This window comes from Hetaerina americana, unplaced genomic scaffold (assembly GCF_022747635.1).
Source record: "Hetaerina americana unplaced genomic scaffold, ioHetAmer1.1.p SCAF_106, whole genome shotgun sequence".
Classification (NCBI taxonomy): domain Eukaryota; kingdom Metazoa; phylum Arthropoda; class Insecta; order Odonata; family Calopterygidae; genus Hetaerina; species Hetaerina americana.
Window position 1 is genome coordinate 21889 of NW_027286137.1, and position 15227 is coordinate 37115.

Sequence of the window (15227 nt, forward strand, 5' to 3'; positions counted from 1 at the left end):
CGCCGTTGTCGTCAGCGAAATCCGCACACAACTGGGAGGGAGACGCCGACTCCTTTGCATATATCGGCTTGAGGGATCCACAAGAGCGAGAAGCTTCGCCGTGGATGCAGAGTTGTGGAAAGGTTTGACTTCCGTTATCGTGTCTACTGAATTGCTTACTTTTTACCAAAGCCGTTTGTAATGTGATGTATTACTCTTGAATTACCATTTCGTGAATAAATCACATACACTAAACAGACGAATACTGATTTGAATTTCCTCTCGAAAAGGATATTTACTGACGTAGCAATTGGTTTTTTGTTACTTATATTTGTGTGAATTAGGATAGGTTGTTGAGTAGGAAGATAAATCAATTTCCAAACGGTTGATAATGAGGTGTCTGATTGTAACTGGTGGGAATTTAAAATTAGAGAAGATTTCCAATTTTTACGATGCCACGATCAATTTCATTTGATTGTCTTTAATGCTCACGCAGAAGGAGAAAAGTCCGAGTATGCTTATCGCGGGGATCTCTATATCTTCCCCGTGGGCAATTAATTGTCTTTAATGCTCCGCTACAAAAAAATGTCAACATAATATTTATAAATCGTCCACTTGCGGGTCTTGAGCAAACATTCTCCCACGTATTGAAAGAGATAGGATTAAAAATAACAATATTTTGCAATTCTGGGTCTCTTGGGCTCAGTTATAATCAATAACAGGGCACTACGTGGGAGGGATTATTAGGGGAGCTTCCGAGGGAGTCCAAAGCGATCATTATACGCTCCTTTTTGAATGTCGAGGGATGAGTCGTCAGAGGGGCGGTGAAAATATCGCTGTGCCCAAGAGTCACAGCGCCACCCCACCCCTCTCCTCCTGAGGGCGTAAATCGTTCGCTCTACTAAATGTCTCCTCTGGCATATTTTTTTGTTTGCTTGAGGACGAGTGCCTTTTCCCTTTGACACCACCCACCCGAGTCACAAGTGACTCAGCTCTATCTCCGTGTCACAGTCCCCGCTGGGGCCAATATTAATACTTTTCTCCTCGGGTTTTTGTCGATTGGAGAGCAACCACCGCCCGGGTTCCCCCTGCTCAACGCTCCATTAACGCCCCTGATCTCGAGTTTTGACCGGCTTTGCGCACTCGGGGTTTAATTCGGGTGCGACGGGAGCAATCACACGGCTCCCGAAGCCCTGCCCCGCTCTGTGTGCCCTTCCTATGCTTTGAACGCGTTTGACGAGGCGAGGTGGAGGGCGGGCGTACGTTGCCCCTCTCCCCCTCACTCAGGGGCCTCTATCCACGGTTTGCGACACACCAGCGCACGTTGCACGTCCTCGAGCGAGTGAGTCCCCATCGCCACGCTTCTTCGGCTCCCTCCCGCGGAACCGGGAGGGAGGAAGCATCATCCCTCGGCCGGAGGAGGGAGAGTACTCGGGGAGGGCAAGTAACATTTTGCCGGGGTCCTTCCTAGTCCTCCTTCCTCTCTCGCTCTCCCTCTGTCCCTATTCCGTGCCGCGGGGGTCCTGTACGCCTCGCTGCCTCCTCTCTATGAAAACCTACCTACTTCCCCTTCGCTCTGCGGAACCCCTTCTTCCTGACTGGACCCCCGCCCCTCCGGTCCCGGGGGACGGGCGAGACGTACCCCGAAATGAAAACGATTTCATTTATTGAATAAGGAAAAAGGGTGAGAAGGATGGGCGCCGGGGGTATGAGTAAGGGTGTGCCGGAAGGGAAGCGGTAGGGATTTGGTTTGTGGAGTGGGGAGGGAATAAGGGGTTGAAGGGAATGTAGGGAGTGGAGGGCACAGATGTTTTCCCTCTCCCGCGTCCCTAGGGAACACTTGTTCCCGTAGTTACACAGTCCCCCGAGGGAGGAGAGAATTCGCCATCTAACGAAATGGGTTGTCAACCAGGGCTCCGGATTGCGCGGAGTGGAAGGGCACGTATACTATATTTCACAGCGGGCACTACAAAAGTCTCAATTTCCCCTCTTGTCCCCCGGTCCCTGAGGCCCCACCAATCTCCCTCATTCCTTTCTCCGATGGTTCCCCCAATTTTCCCACTTCACTCTAACCTTCTTAATCCTCTCACCCTCCTTCCCAAACACTACTAACATTTCTTACCACTCTCTCTTCATGACTGATTCGCTCGCCTCTTGGATAGTACATTATTTTACGCCGTTTTCTCCCACGGCGGTTCGACTTGTGTCGCAAAAGGGGACACACAAAGCCCGATGTAAAAGATTTGTCACTCATATTTCATCTCAAAATTTATATCATCATTCAATTCGAGAGAACCTTTGCGGTACACTCTATTTACGGCGTTGCTAGCAGTGCTCAGTGATTTACTTGATAAAATGTCTGTACACCCAAGAGCATAATTTCGTAATAATACATTTCCTCACCTACCCTATATTATCTGATTTCTTACCCTTTACTTCCCACGCTGACGTTAAAAATTGATATCATCAAATCCCAGTCAAGCGAGTAAATTTAAAAAAAATGAAGCGGGCTACTTTGCGGGAAAATTAGGGAAATATGATCTAAATATGATGCAATGATGAAATATTATCTATGGTCGAATTCCCTCAATTGATGCCCATCATTTTCTCTTTGAAATTGTAATAGGATGATTCTATTAAACTCTTACTGCGAACAAAATCCACGTTTTCCTAAAACATTTAACCGTTTCATAATTCAATATGGTCAGTTTATTAATCCCCTTTCGATTATCAACCTCATTGGAATGAGGAACTACGGCTCGGATTATATTTCAACATAATAAGATATGGCATATTAATTTCCTATCAAGACGGCATTAAAAGCTCTCTCACTTTCAAAAATGTAGCTCCCTTTCACTTGCACTTCTTCTCTATTTTCACCCTCCTCCCACTTGCCTTCTCTTTTTACTGGCGGGCACACAACCTCCCCCGACTCCACTCATTCCCCACTTCTCACTTTACCCTGATTCACCGTCCGCACTGCATGTGAAGAGCACTCCTCCCATCTCCGCCTCCCTATTGGACACTTTCGGGTTGGATCGCAGGATCGGCGTTAGTTCCAGTGATTGAGGGATAGGTGGAGCGAGTAACTGCTCCACCTCGCCCCTCCTCAACCCCGGTCAAACCGGGAGAGGGTTTTTTTCCTTTTTTCGGCGGGGCGGTGCCCGCAAGGAGTGCGGAGTAAGTGGCGGCGGGTCCAAAGGTGACCGGAGGAAGGAGGAGGTGAGGCGGAAGGGAGAACCAGCAATCCAGGTCTCTCCCGGTTCCTCCCCCAAAAAACGGTCCACCTTGGATAAGAATACCCATTAAAGGACTTCACAATCTGGGGGGAAGTCCTCCTTCTCCCTTCTCCTTGGGGGAAAATACCTCGTAATCGCCCCCTATTCTCCTATTCTCCCTCCCCAACCAACCCACCACCACCACTCAAGAGAAGTTTGTTTCCCTATTCGCCCTTCTACCGAGAAATTCGCGGATCTTTTTCGAGGAAGGAGGTGTTTCTGGATCTCACTCTCGAGTCCCACTCTCCCTCCCTTAAGGGTTCTTCCCCGCAGCGGCGGAGATGGTCGTCGCCACCCCCTCTCCCGACACCCTTTTCCGAATGGACCGACTCACGGTAGTGGACGGACACGCCCCTTCCAACGCCTGCAAACTCAAAACTCCTCCCACGCGCCAGCACAGAGTTCCCTTCGCCCCCTCCCGCCTCCCCCTCCTCTTATCCTCCGTGCTCACACTCCGGGGCATTACACGAAACACTGAGGGCGAGGAGGGGTGGTAGGGATAAAGATCTAAATCACACGCCACCCACTTCTAAATCCTGCCTAAGTCTACTGGTCGACCCACCTCCCCCGACCGGTCTCTCCTTGGGGTGGGGGGCACACACGCACCACCTCCTTCAAAGTTGACCCTCCCACTCATGAAAGTTGGGGGAGAACTGCTCTCCTTCTGGTTCCTCTTTCGGGAAGTTTTGTACACGGATGGTGTATGTGTGTGGACTCGGAGGAGAGAGGTGTGAAGGGAGGGGGGTTACGGGCGGGAAGGAGAGGAAATCGTGTAGGAGAGTGGAGAGGGAAGACGGACGGGAAAGGCCGGATCGCTCTGAGCATGAATGAGGGGTAAAATCGTAAAACTGATACAGAACTCCGGGGAATGATCTCTCTTCCTTGGGTAAATAATATTACATTTTGATACATTGCCGAGTGCGTTTTAAACATTAAGAAAACATATGAAGCGTGTTCAATAACTGCCGGCATACAAATTGAACGGTGCGACCTGAAAAATAAAAGATTTTCTACTGCAAAACACATACCGGTCAAAACATAGCATAGAAAGCAATGCGATCTGAAAATTCATACAAATTAATACGGCGTATACGAATGCATATAGGAAAATCGAACACAGCTTCCTATATTTACATGTAAATTGTATTCATTTAGCCATTTTACGCATTTGGATTCGGATATTAGGATGCTGGACTACGGAATTCGAATGAGTATTGTATCAAGTGTGCATTAAAGGATAATAATTATAGAGTATACTCTCTGCGGAATATTCGTAAAACGTAAATAAAGATGACAATGAGGACTGCGTTGACAGCGGTAATCTTGAATTAGGTTTCACTCCGGTCATAAACTGATGGACCCATTCATAGGGATCGCTATGGGAGTTCTGTTCCGTCTTTTTGCCCGTATACTTCGGAATATATGATAATTATTCCCTCGATTTTAGACAAAGAGCCGAATATGCATCTTTAAAAATACCAGATTCTGGTTGATCTCGGGTACTCTTAACTATGAGTAGTTTCCCTAATAAGCATTTATTTTAGATAGGCAAAACGAGAGATGTTAGTTTCTTAGGTCATAATTACATCATGTTCTCCTTGAAACATTTTTTTCACTAGTCTATCAGACACCAAGGTTGTTGCTTAACCTTAATAAAGAGCACTTCATTTAATGAGTTGATATTACTTGTCATATGTATTAAGTGTGGCCCAGTGTTACAGTGAAATAACACCTACAATCTCATGGCATTTATCAATGAAATTTACTGATTTCATACTGACGACGAGATTCCCATTTTTTTCCGTGGAGTTCCATTTTCACGAGTTTTTTAATATTTTATTTTATCTATACAGGTGCCAGAGAGTTTTCTCTGCGAATATGGGAATAGGAATAGCCGAATAGGCAAATGTGAAGCATATGTATGAAGTGACGCGAATTGAAAAGAGGCAAAAAACTTGATTGAGGCAGGAGAATGGTTTGGTTCGGGGAAGAGGGAGATCTTAAAGGTCGCTGGGACTCATCTCCTCCCCTCGCCAACCCTCCTGCTCGAACTCCCTCTCTTGACCTTTTGTGTGGAGCATTGGGGGGAAGGGAATGAAGTTCGCTGGATATTGCTTTTAGTCATCTCCCCATCAACAACGGCACAATTAGATTAAGTACTTGCGTTCCTGAACTTTATGTAATTCGTAGGTATATTTTTAGCAAATTAATTGGGGTGCTAAATATCACCGAAATGACATTTAGCATACAGAAGTGATTCATGGTGCATATTAAGTATGAACAAGAAAACGTACGATCCACGGTGCGGATACAACGTGTTGACTTAAAACAAAGTCATCAATTGAACTTACCGACTCGAATTATAGACAATTAATTTTTTTTGATGGCGTGATTTTTTGAGAGAATAGTCACCTTCATACGTTACAGACATTTTTGTTCAAAAGATTGCTTTAGAACTAATATTTCTTTGTACTTTATCCACATAAATTGTAGTATTTAACCATGTATAAAAATTACTGCATAATTCAGGGATTTCAAGAGCCTTTGGTTGTAGTCAACCTTTCAAAGTTTTCCGTAAACCAGGAAATGCGAACGAAAATGTACGTGAGGTACCGAATCTCTTACCATTGGAGTTGTTAAAACTCCTGATTTTCACCAGCGACATCGCAAATATTAAAGATGTATCCCCTTACCTGTTAATGGAGCTGACCGAAGGTACGTTGTCTTGCGAGCAGATTCCCTCCGCCAAGAGCCGATCCCGGATCTCCCAGGCGAACATCGTTGGGTTTTCTCTCTTGTAATTGGCGATAGCATCGACTACTGGCGGCGTCGCCACCTTCGGCTTGCTTCCCCCGATGACGCCCGCCTTAAAGCTACCCGTCTCGTAATACCTGAGGAAAAATGAAGGCACGATTGAATGTTTAAACGAACAGACGATTCGAATGTTAGTATGACAACCACAACAACTTAATTCCTCAGAGAGGTGTTATAAAACGTGGAAACAAAATGAGGCTCATTTATCCTTTCAATATCTATTATATATATTTAGCTCAAATCCAAGAAATAGCAACTTTTCCCAAGAAAGAAATGAACAATCACGGACCTTGGAGGACCGTTTTTTTATTTAAGAAATTTGTACGTTTTTATCCCATACAGTTCGCTGAGATAATGGTGCTTCAAACGCCATGATAATGCCTGAAAGAAAAAAATATCAATCAAATGTCCACTTCCGTATCGTCAATCGGGCTGGATTTTGGCCAATTTATTTAGATTGAAAGGAGACACAACATAGGAAAAAATACTGTGAGCTCATGAATTTTTCGGTAAGAAATAAGTACCAAAGTTATTAGAGCAATATTAAAAAAAAGAGACGACTTTACCCGTGATGTGGATGGGTGAGACCGAGAGGGGGGAAGAGACGAGGCGTAAAGAATAGGCTGGACGGGGGTTGGGGAATAGGCAGAGTCAGAGCGAAAAAGTCTGGGGGATGGTTATGGGACGGGAGAACAGTGAGAGAAAGAGGAGAAACAGGGCGTGGTATGCTGGGGTTTAGGAGCAACACCCTTCCCGGGGCGAAAAGCCATGAGCGACACAACCCTCGTCTCCCACCCCCTTTTATATGGGCACCCCTACCCATTCCACCAACCCCCCTGGACCTCATACTTCTCCCACACACCCTATATCCCATCCCCCAAAGTCGAGCCCGAACCCAGAAGGGCGCAAGTGGCCTTCGTACCCCTCACTCTGGTGGAGTGCATTAGCCCTTATTGCCGCCGACAAGTGCATTATCTGGGATATTGGCGAAATAGGGCGACATCTGTGAAGGGAGAGAGCTGGATGGATGGTTTTAGCGGAATGGTGGGTGGAAGGAGAGAGGTGGGGGACGAAAAGAAGGATATTTGGAAGGAGGGTGGCAAACGGCAGGGGGTGCACGCGGGACTGGAGGCTGCCGTGTGCCCAGCGCTCTTCCGTCTCAACGCCTCAACTCTCTCGTCTCGATCCAATCCACCGCATCAACCGCCCTCCTTCCGAATCCCTTCCATACATCTAATATCCATATGCTTTTCCGAGTGGTACGCCTCTCCACGGGCTAATACGATGGCTTTAGTCGCGTTGCAGCAATCGGGAAATAGAATCCCCACTGGTTTTCTAACCCCCACCCCATAACTTTCCCAAGATCATTGAGATTTAGAGGTTGCGAACAGAAAGCGTTGAAGACATAATGTTAGTAATTCATCAAAGTTAAAAATATTATTGATGAAAAATCAGTGATTATATCAAATCTGGAATTGATTTCTTACTAAGTTAATAGTTCGAACTCATTCAGTAAAAGGTAATAGAACACTGCAAACTGTAATATGCGTAGTTTATAGTATGCATTTGCAATAGAGATCTTAACCAATCATTTTCAAAGCAGAGAATACAAAAATTTTCGTTGAAATATAATTGAATGAAATTGTCGATTCACTCAGTTTTCACCCTAGCTAGCAATTATTTCTTGCAAAGATTATATGATGTAATATTTTGATAAACCATAGAAAAGACTATTACTAGATATAAGCAGATATTTCGTCTTGGCTCAGGAATGGGTGGAATTGGTCATATATACTAAATCGTTCAACTAATTTCTGTGCGTGGCTAAGAGTGTACTAAACTCTAGTCAATGTATGAATCAGCGGTTTCGCAGTGGTTATTATTAAGTTAAAAATATATCTACGATTGCATACTGAAAGGTCTGCAAATATAACTTACATCTTCTGCATACAATTAAAACGAAAGCTTTGAATTTAAAGAGATTCAGGCCCTTAATTTCGTCCACTGACTTGTTTGAAACTGCTCTATCCTTGCATACTTCTTTCGCACCTGTCAATTTCCACTCTTAATATGACAACTCGTCATTTTTCGGAAAGTTCTCTATATTTAAATTTTAGTACAATGATATTTTAAGCGGTGAATAGTTGAAGGCCACTCATATAAAAATAAATTGTATAGCTGGGCTTCAGCCGGATTGTTTAGTGTGAAGCATGTGAAGTAGTGAACACCTCATCAAGTATTCGTTTCGCCGAACGCATTTTAACCGACCTATGTAACATCCCTGAAATTGTTATAAGAGCAGATAATGGGGAATTAATAATGTTACAGTCCTTTAATCCATTTCCCCCTCGCGCGGAAGTTGAATTATACAAGTGCTCAGTGCCACCACTTGGGCGCGCCGAAAACGCACTCACTCCTACCTGCCTACCCTGCCTTTAACATCATCTTCTCCCCCTCAATATCCCGCCCCTCATAAAAATCCCACGCGCAATAAAATTCAGATACGGGGGAAGGGAGAGGGGTTAAGCGCGCCTCTCGCGGGCGAGCTCCGAGCGCACGAATGACAAAAGCATCGCCGCTCCTTTTCCACACCGGCGAGAATAACTTACGCTCACTCCCTCTCGTGCCGATGAAAAAATCATCCAAGTTTGTAATATCAAACAACACGCGGTATGCCTCGCCCATCACTCGCGAGGAGTCCCTTTCACGAGGGAGTCCCGCGACCCCCACCCCCTGCTCCCGACGCCGCCACAGCAGCGGCACCCCCCTCGGCGGGCGGGCGTCCCTTCCCGCGCGAGCATCGGAGGAAATCCCCGCCCTCCCCCATGACCCGTGTCCCCTCTCCCACCCGGTCCCACATCGCCTCCTATCCATTCTTAATTCATGGCGCCTCGCGAACCCCTTCTCGCCCTCTCCTCGCCACCAAAACTCCTCCCCCTCAACGCCGCACGTCCATCCCCACAGTCTCCCACTCCCACTCTCTCTCTTCCCATCCTTTACCCGTGCAGAAAAAAAAACTTCCTTTAGTTTCACCCTCTTTCCCTCCCCCCCACGGGGGTTCTCTTCCAGATTCCCCGCTCACGCCGCTGCTCCGCGCCTCATCCATTTCTCCTCACCGTCATCCGCCGCCCATCCTGTCGTCCCCCCCTTTCTGACTACAAACCAAACTGCCGATATTTCCCACCCCCACACTCCACTCCCGCGACCTCCCCCCCTCCACCCACACCCCCATCCACTTCCACCTCTTCACGTTCCCTACCCCCCTTGGCCCACACCTCCTCCTCCGCCCAATCCGCCAGCCCCCGTGACCCCGCCCACTCACTCCCATCCGATGCTCGCTGAGTAAGCACATAAAAGTTTTGGCTCCTATTATTTTATTTTTTTCCCTCCCCTTCCCGGTCGCCATTGAACTTTGCATGGAGTCGGCTGGGGTCGAGGAGGACGGGGGCGGGGAGAGGAAAATACGAGTGGGGGGAGGCGCGATGGCGGATGGGCGTAGGGGGTATCGGGTGTGGGACGGACGAAGAGTTTGGACGTGTACGAGGGAGGGAGGAAGGGTTCCAATAATAATAATAATAATAATGAAAAAAATAATATTAAGCTGACGTATGGGTGGGAAAGGGCTGCGCTCAAACTCCACTATTCCACCCCCGGTTCACCCCACTCAATTTCTCTTTCTCTCACACTCCCTCAGAATGGTTTTTTAAATATTTATTTTTTTCAGACCAGAAACGGGGATGTGGAAAAAATCCCATCCTTCCTTCCTTCCTTCTCCCCCAAAAATACGTACCCTCGTTTTGGTTACCAGTCTGAATAAATTCGTATGGAGGGTGGAGGAATGCTCACCATGTTCTTTTTTTATTGACCCGTATTTTATTTTTTGGGCACTTTGCTATTGGATGATGGCGTCCGAGTGATCGGCACACGAGGTAATAAATTCTACGTGTAATTGAACCGGCCCGGGGGGAATAATGGTGGGGGGCATGTATAAAGAGCATTTTTCTGGTGGTAGGTAGGTACACTTCGAAATTGCGTTACGGTAACAATGGAAAATAATAGTAAACTTAAGCCTTTCACTGTAGAATTTGCATCAGTGTTTCGCGGATACATTTTTTTGGCGTCCTGTCATGCGTCCGTATCTCTCATCTATCTCCCTCCTTGCCGAATGACGGTATATTAACAACAAAACGTTGGCTGTGCAAATGACATGGAGAAAATTCTTTACATTGACAAAATTATTGAAGTTAGAAAAACAAAGTCCAAAAATACTAAGACTTTATTGAAACAATCTGTATTTATATATGTATATATATATATATATATATATATATATATATATATATATATATATATATATATATATATATATATATATATATACTCTCCGGCAACGCACAAATACATATTTAAAAACATTGGTCAAGATTTTAAAACACAGAAACAAAAAGAAAGGACACTCACATACGTGAGTGTCCTTTCTTTATGTTCCAAAATCTTAATTTAATCTATTATGACCTTTTGTTTTTATGTTTTGTTATAGCTCATATTACTGCGCGAAGTAATATTGAGATGATAGTGTACAAGTATTTAAGAGGAACCCTTAGGTTTCTAGTTTATCAACAATTATTCATCATTGGCATCACACTTATACTTAATAAATTTATCATTCAAACAATGCTCTTTTTCCTAAGACTAGCGGCTACATTTGCTACCTAAGTTTTTCTAGGAAAGAATATTGCACCCATAATGATTATACAGATCAATATTAAACATCTATCATGAAAACTCTGTAAATTACTAACTTGGTCCATGATTGTTTATAGGCTAACACACATTGATAGGTGTGTCTTAATATTAATTTCATCGCCATTACCACTGGCATACACGCACTAGTTTCATTTCAAACTTCTTAAACAAAAGAGGCATTAAGAAATTAAAACCTCATGACATACCTTTGAGAACTATATGTAAACCAAGGTTAGATTTATTTCTGTGAGACGTGAAAGTGAAAATAACATGCGCTAAAGAATAACTCCACGCAAAAAAGGGGTAAAACTGGAATCAACTGGGTAAACAGTATTTCATTCTACTTTACCTCAGTTCCGAAATTTTATTCCCTGGCAAATCTCCATTTTATTCTTTCTCCTCTATGCAGCAAACAACTTTCATGATAGTCCAAGATTGTTCCTAATTATAGTGCTTCAAAGATGACTTCTTGAGAATATATGAACACATATAGAATCCAGACACAGTTCACCGAAATACTCAAACTAAGAGACTAACAGATGTCTTTATTTTCACTACATTGTGACCGCGTAAGTTAATATGCGATAAAAATTCTACCGTCCGTTTGTATAACTTAAATTTCCCTGATAAGTATATATTTAGCATGTCACGCTCAACCCAAAGCCCAATATTTATTTCGACATCGGTTTACGGCGCAATAATGAGAGAGAAATGCTGTGATTTTAATTCTGGGTTAATCTCTAGCTTGAAATTTAACTATTTTTATCAGTGAAACATTTATTTGGGATGATGAAATTTTGAATTTAGACTGAGAGCTATATGACTTACGATGCCTTGAAGAATTATTTCAAAGATATTATACAGCGTTAATTAGGAGCGTATAATTGAGAATAGCATATGTGTAAAATACAGGAAGAAGTCGAAAGAAAAACTATTACAGCCTCATGAGAACGCCTTTGATCAATCCTAGCACCTCAGTCACGTTAGTCTCACTTTCAACTCGGACACGCAAAACATATACCGTCTTTTGATACAATACTCAACTGTGGTACACAATAGACTTGATTTATATTCCAGGAAACGTTGATAATTTTATAACGGTAAGGTAAACACCTTTCCGTCGCTGTAGCATTTCAAAATGTGTCCTGTGGCCACCCTTATTTGCAGCACAGAGACAAAGAAATACTGGATCGGGAGATCTCAACAAGACGCGGTGTAAAACGGAAAGGAGGACAGTTGTTCACGCCTGCCCTGGACCACGGCTGGTCTCAGGGGAGGAAAAAAAGAGAGTAATAGCTGCAATGGCAGCTACGCATGTACGTACATACGTCTCTCCCCGACTCATGCAAACGCATTACGAAAGAAAGATCGTGGGGGAAGGAAAAATGGGACAGCAAGAGGGGGAAGTGGGTGTGAGGAAGAGGGCACGCGGAGATGAATGTCTGCGAGAGGGCAGCAGTAACAAGAAAACGGGTGGGGAAGTACCTAACAGCGGAGGGGATGAAAAAGGAGGAAGGAAGAGAGGACGAAGGGAGGAAATGCAAGGAAACGGAAGGAAGGAGGAAGTGAGGCAGCGGGGGACAAGCGAGGTGGGTAGGGGGCGACTGAAAGAATTGAGTTGGGGATACTCACTTCGATGGAACAAGACAAGAGGAAATAGAAAGACGGTGAGAGGAGCAGAGAGGCATTGGTGGAGACTTCAATAATCAAGCGACCCTGCAGCAATGCTATAAGTACACTAACCAACGTGTTTGAATATGTCATGTGAAAGGCATTTTACGAACACTATTCGGTTAAAATGTTTACACCTGTTTGCATGAAGGAGTGACTTGTCCTCCTGTCTTTATATACCAGTTAAGGGCTTGCTAGGTTCCATTAGAATATTATGATTCGCCATTACATATATACTCGTGAAAAACAGAACATGGAGTGCAAACGTGAGAGCTCTGATCTCCAATATTTGTCATTTTCATAGGGTGAATGAATGGTAAAAATTGGATATGACTTCAAGCAAAAAGATCATTAATAGAATAAATGTCATGGAAAGTGAATTCGGTTATAATTTAGAGGATAAATTCAAAATTTTATATTTTTCTTTTAATTAATTTTCATCTCAACAAATATCGCTTATATTCATTCCTTCAATGAATCATTAGAAGAATAAGGTAACAAGTTCATAGAAAATTTAACACAAAATATGAAGGTACGTCATAAGTGAGATCAAAATATTTAATAGTTTATCTGGAATGTTATGTTTTAATACGAAACTCATTTATTTATATTTCAGTCTTGCTTGCAAAACTGGGTAATTATGTACTTAGCTCGAGAGAAAACTCAATACTTTTTAAACAAAAACGCCAAACGAAGGCAATACACTATGATATAAATGTGGATTCTTGTTGTCACATAACGTTTCAAATGAAACTGCCAACGAAGCGCGTAGTTTGTGGGAGTACCATAAGAAACCCCGAGGGCAGTGCTTAGTGATTGCTGCCGCATGCATTTTGGCGACAAACGGCGTATGAATGCTAATGCGGAAGGTGGAATAAAAGGAGCAAAAAAAAATGAAAGAAGGACGAGCCGCTCACAAATATACGCCAGGAAACCAAATGACACACGCGCACACGAGTACACATTGAAAAGAACTGCCTCTGGCGAGGGAAGGGAAAAAATAAATAAATAAATATATATATATATATATATATATATATATATATATATACTATATGCGTATTCATACACCCCCAACATCTTCCAAATGGACTTACATAAAAAAGACAAAAACGTAGTAAATCACGAGAAAGAAAGGAGTGGGCGGAAGAGGGAATGGGGAGAGGAGTTTTAAGGGATCGAGCGGAGTGTGTTTCGGAGTGTGGGAGGGGAGGGGTTTTTGTGAGGGCAGTGGGGAGAGAGGAGAAAAGGTGGTGCGGAGGTCGAAAAAATAATAAACTCGCGGGCAAAAACGACGTAACGTCGAGGATCTGAAGGAAAATAGGAGCTGGCGGGTGTAAGTGCGGAGACGACCTCAATGAGTGCGAGAGGGTGAGAGGAGCGAGGGGGATGAAATAGGTTACCCCAAGTCGGATTTGCGCGTGTGCGTACAGGGTTGGAAATGAAATGACGCGTACGCAAATAATGACAGCAAACTGAGAGGCAGCAAATTACACTAGCTCAGATTCCCTAATGTTATTAACAAAGACAGGCGAAAGTACCAAGTGATATGAAAACAGTGAGAAACGTTTGACGCACTTGACATAAATTCTCAGTGATTCAAACTTTTGGCCAAAATAATAAATGATTAAGTCACATTGAAAAACGTGCAGTTATTTACTTATCCTCCGGTATCTTTATTGCTACAATAAGGGTCACAAACTGGCAAGTTATATTTTATTTCAGATCTTAACATTTAGTAAATTATTGAGAGCCTCATTCGTCTGCGATAAATTAGTAAAAATATGAATTGAGTTAGAAATGAAATTTAATGTGGTTTCTCCAGACTGGGTTGAACATGTCATGAAAATAATGTTGCTCTGCACCGCTATACATCATACTACACCCATTACCATCAAACCGGACAGAAATAAGGATTAAAGCCAGTTCTTGTGAGCGGGACAAAGCGAGCAGTGAGGTTAGATGTGCGTTGGATAGGCAAAGATCTCTCTCTGGTCACATAGCTCCCCGGGAAAATCCCCTACCCACAAAGCAATCCACAACCACGTTTCACCCAATCCATGGACTCAGAGCACCACCTCAAAGGAGGATGATGAAGGCGGAGACGATGATGATGACTGCTGTGATCGCCCCAACGTCCAGACGAATAAAAATCGAGTTCCTAGGAGGGGGGTAGGGTGTACTCATGGTAGAGGAGGGGGGAAGAAGATAAAGGGAAGCTGGGAGGGGGTCGAAGGAGGGGACGGGAAGTGGGGATGGCCGGGAGTGGAGATGGTAGGGAGTGGATGGGAATATAAAAAAGCTCTGGGTTAGACAGGGTCAAGCCAAAGAATGCGATCGTGAAGCCGTCCAGTTCCACGCTTCACATAAAATAATCGAGGGAAAATATTATTCTTGCTGAGTGTTGAGGGGAACAGTATTTGTCCGTGAAACACTAGGGAAGGCGATTAATCACCTCATGTCCCTCTCAGACTTGTAAAATGCAGGGTTCAATATACGTGGTTTCTCGTAGTTCCGAACATACTGTAACCAGCAAAGGCTTTTGCAGAAAATATGGCAAGGGGCGCATGGATTGCGAAAAGAAATAGCCAGGACATTCATTTAAATTGCTTCTCGCGGTACTGAAATACTTTCAAAATACATTTGCAATAGGTAGGAATTCACTCTCACAGGGATATTTTGTAAATGCTATTATTTTAACCCGGATTTATTGAGGCATAATTAAACATTTCCAAATTC

At 43.9% G+C, this 15227-nt stretch overlaps 1 protein-coding gene across 1 annotated transcript in view; it reads right to left on the reverse strand.

The window, feature by feature from the left end:
- Positions 1–5950: 5950 nt before the first annotated feature.
- LOC139700666 (paired box protein Pax-2-like) overlaps positions 5951–15227 on the reverse strand; it is a gene marked incomplete at its 3' end in the record, with an annotated part of 266602 nt that continues 257325 nt past the window's right edge. Inside the window, exon 5 of the mRNA XM_071599123.1 lies at positions 5951–6148. Coding sequence (XP_071455224.1) covers positions 5951–6148 — 198 coding nt within the window. The remainder of the gene's footprint in view (positions 6149–15227) is intronic.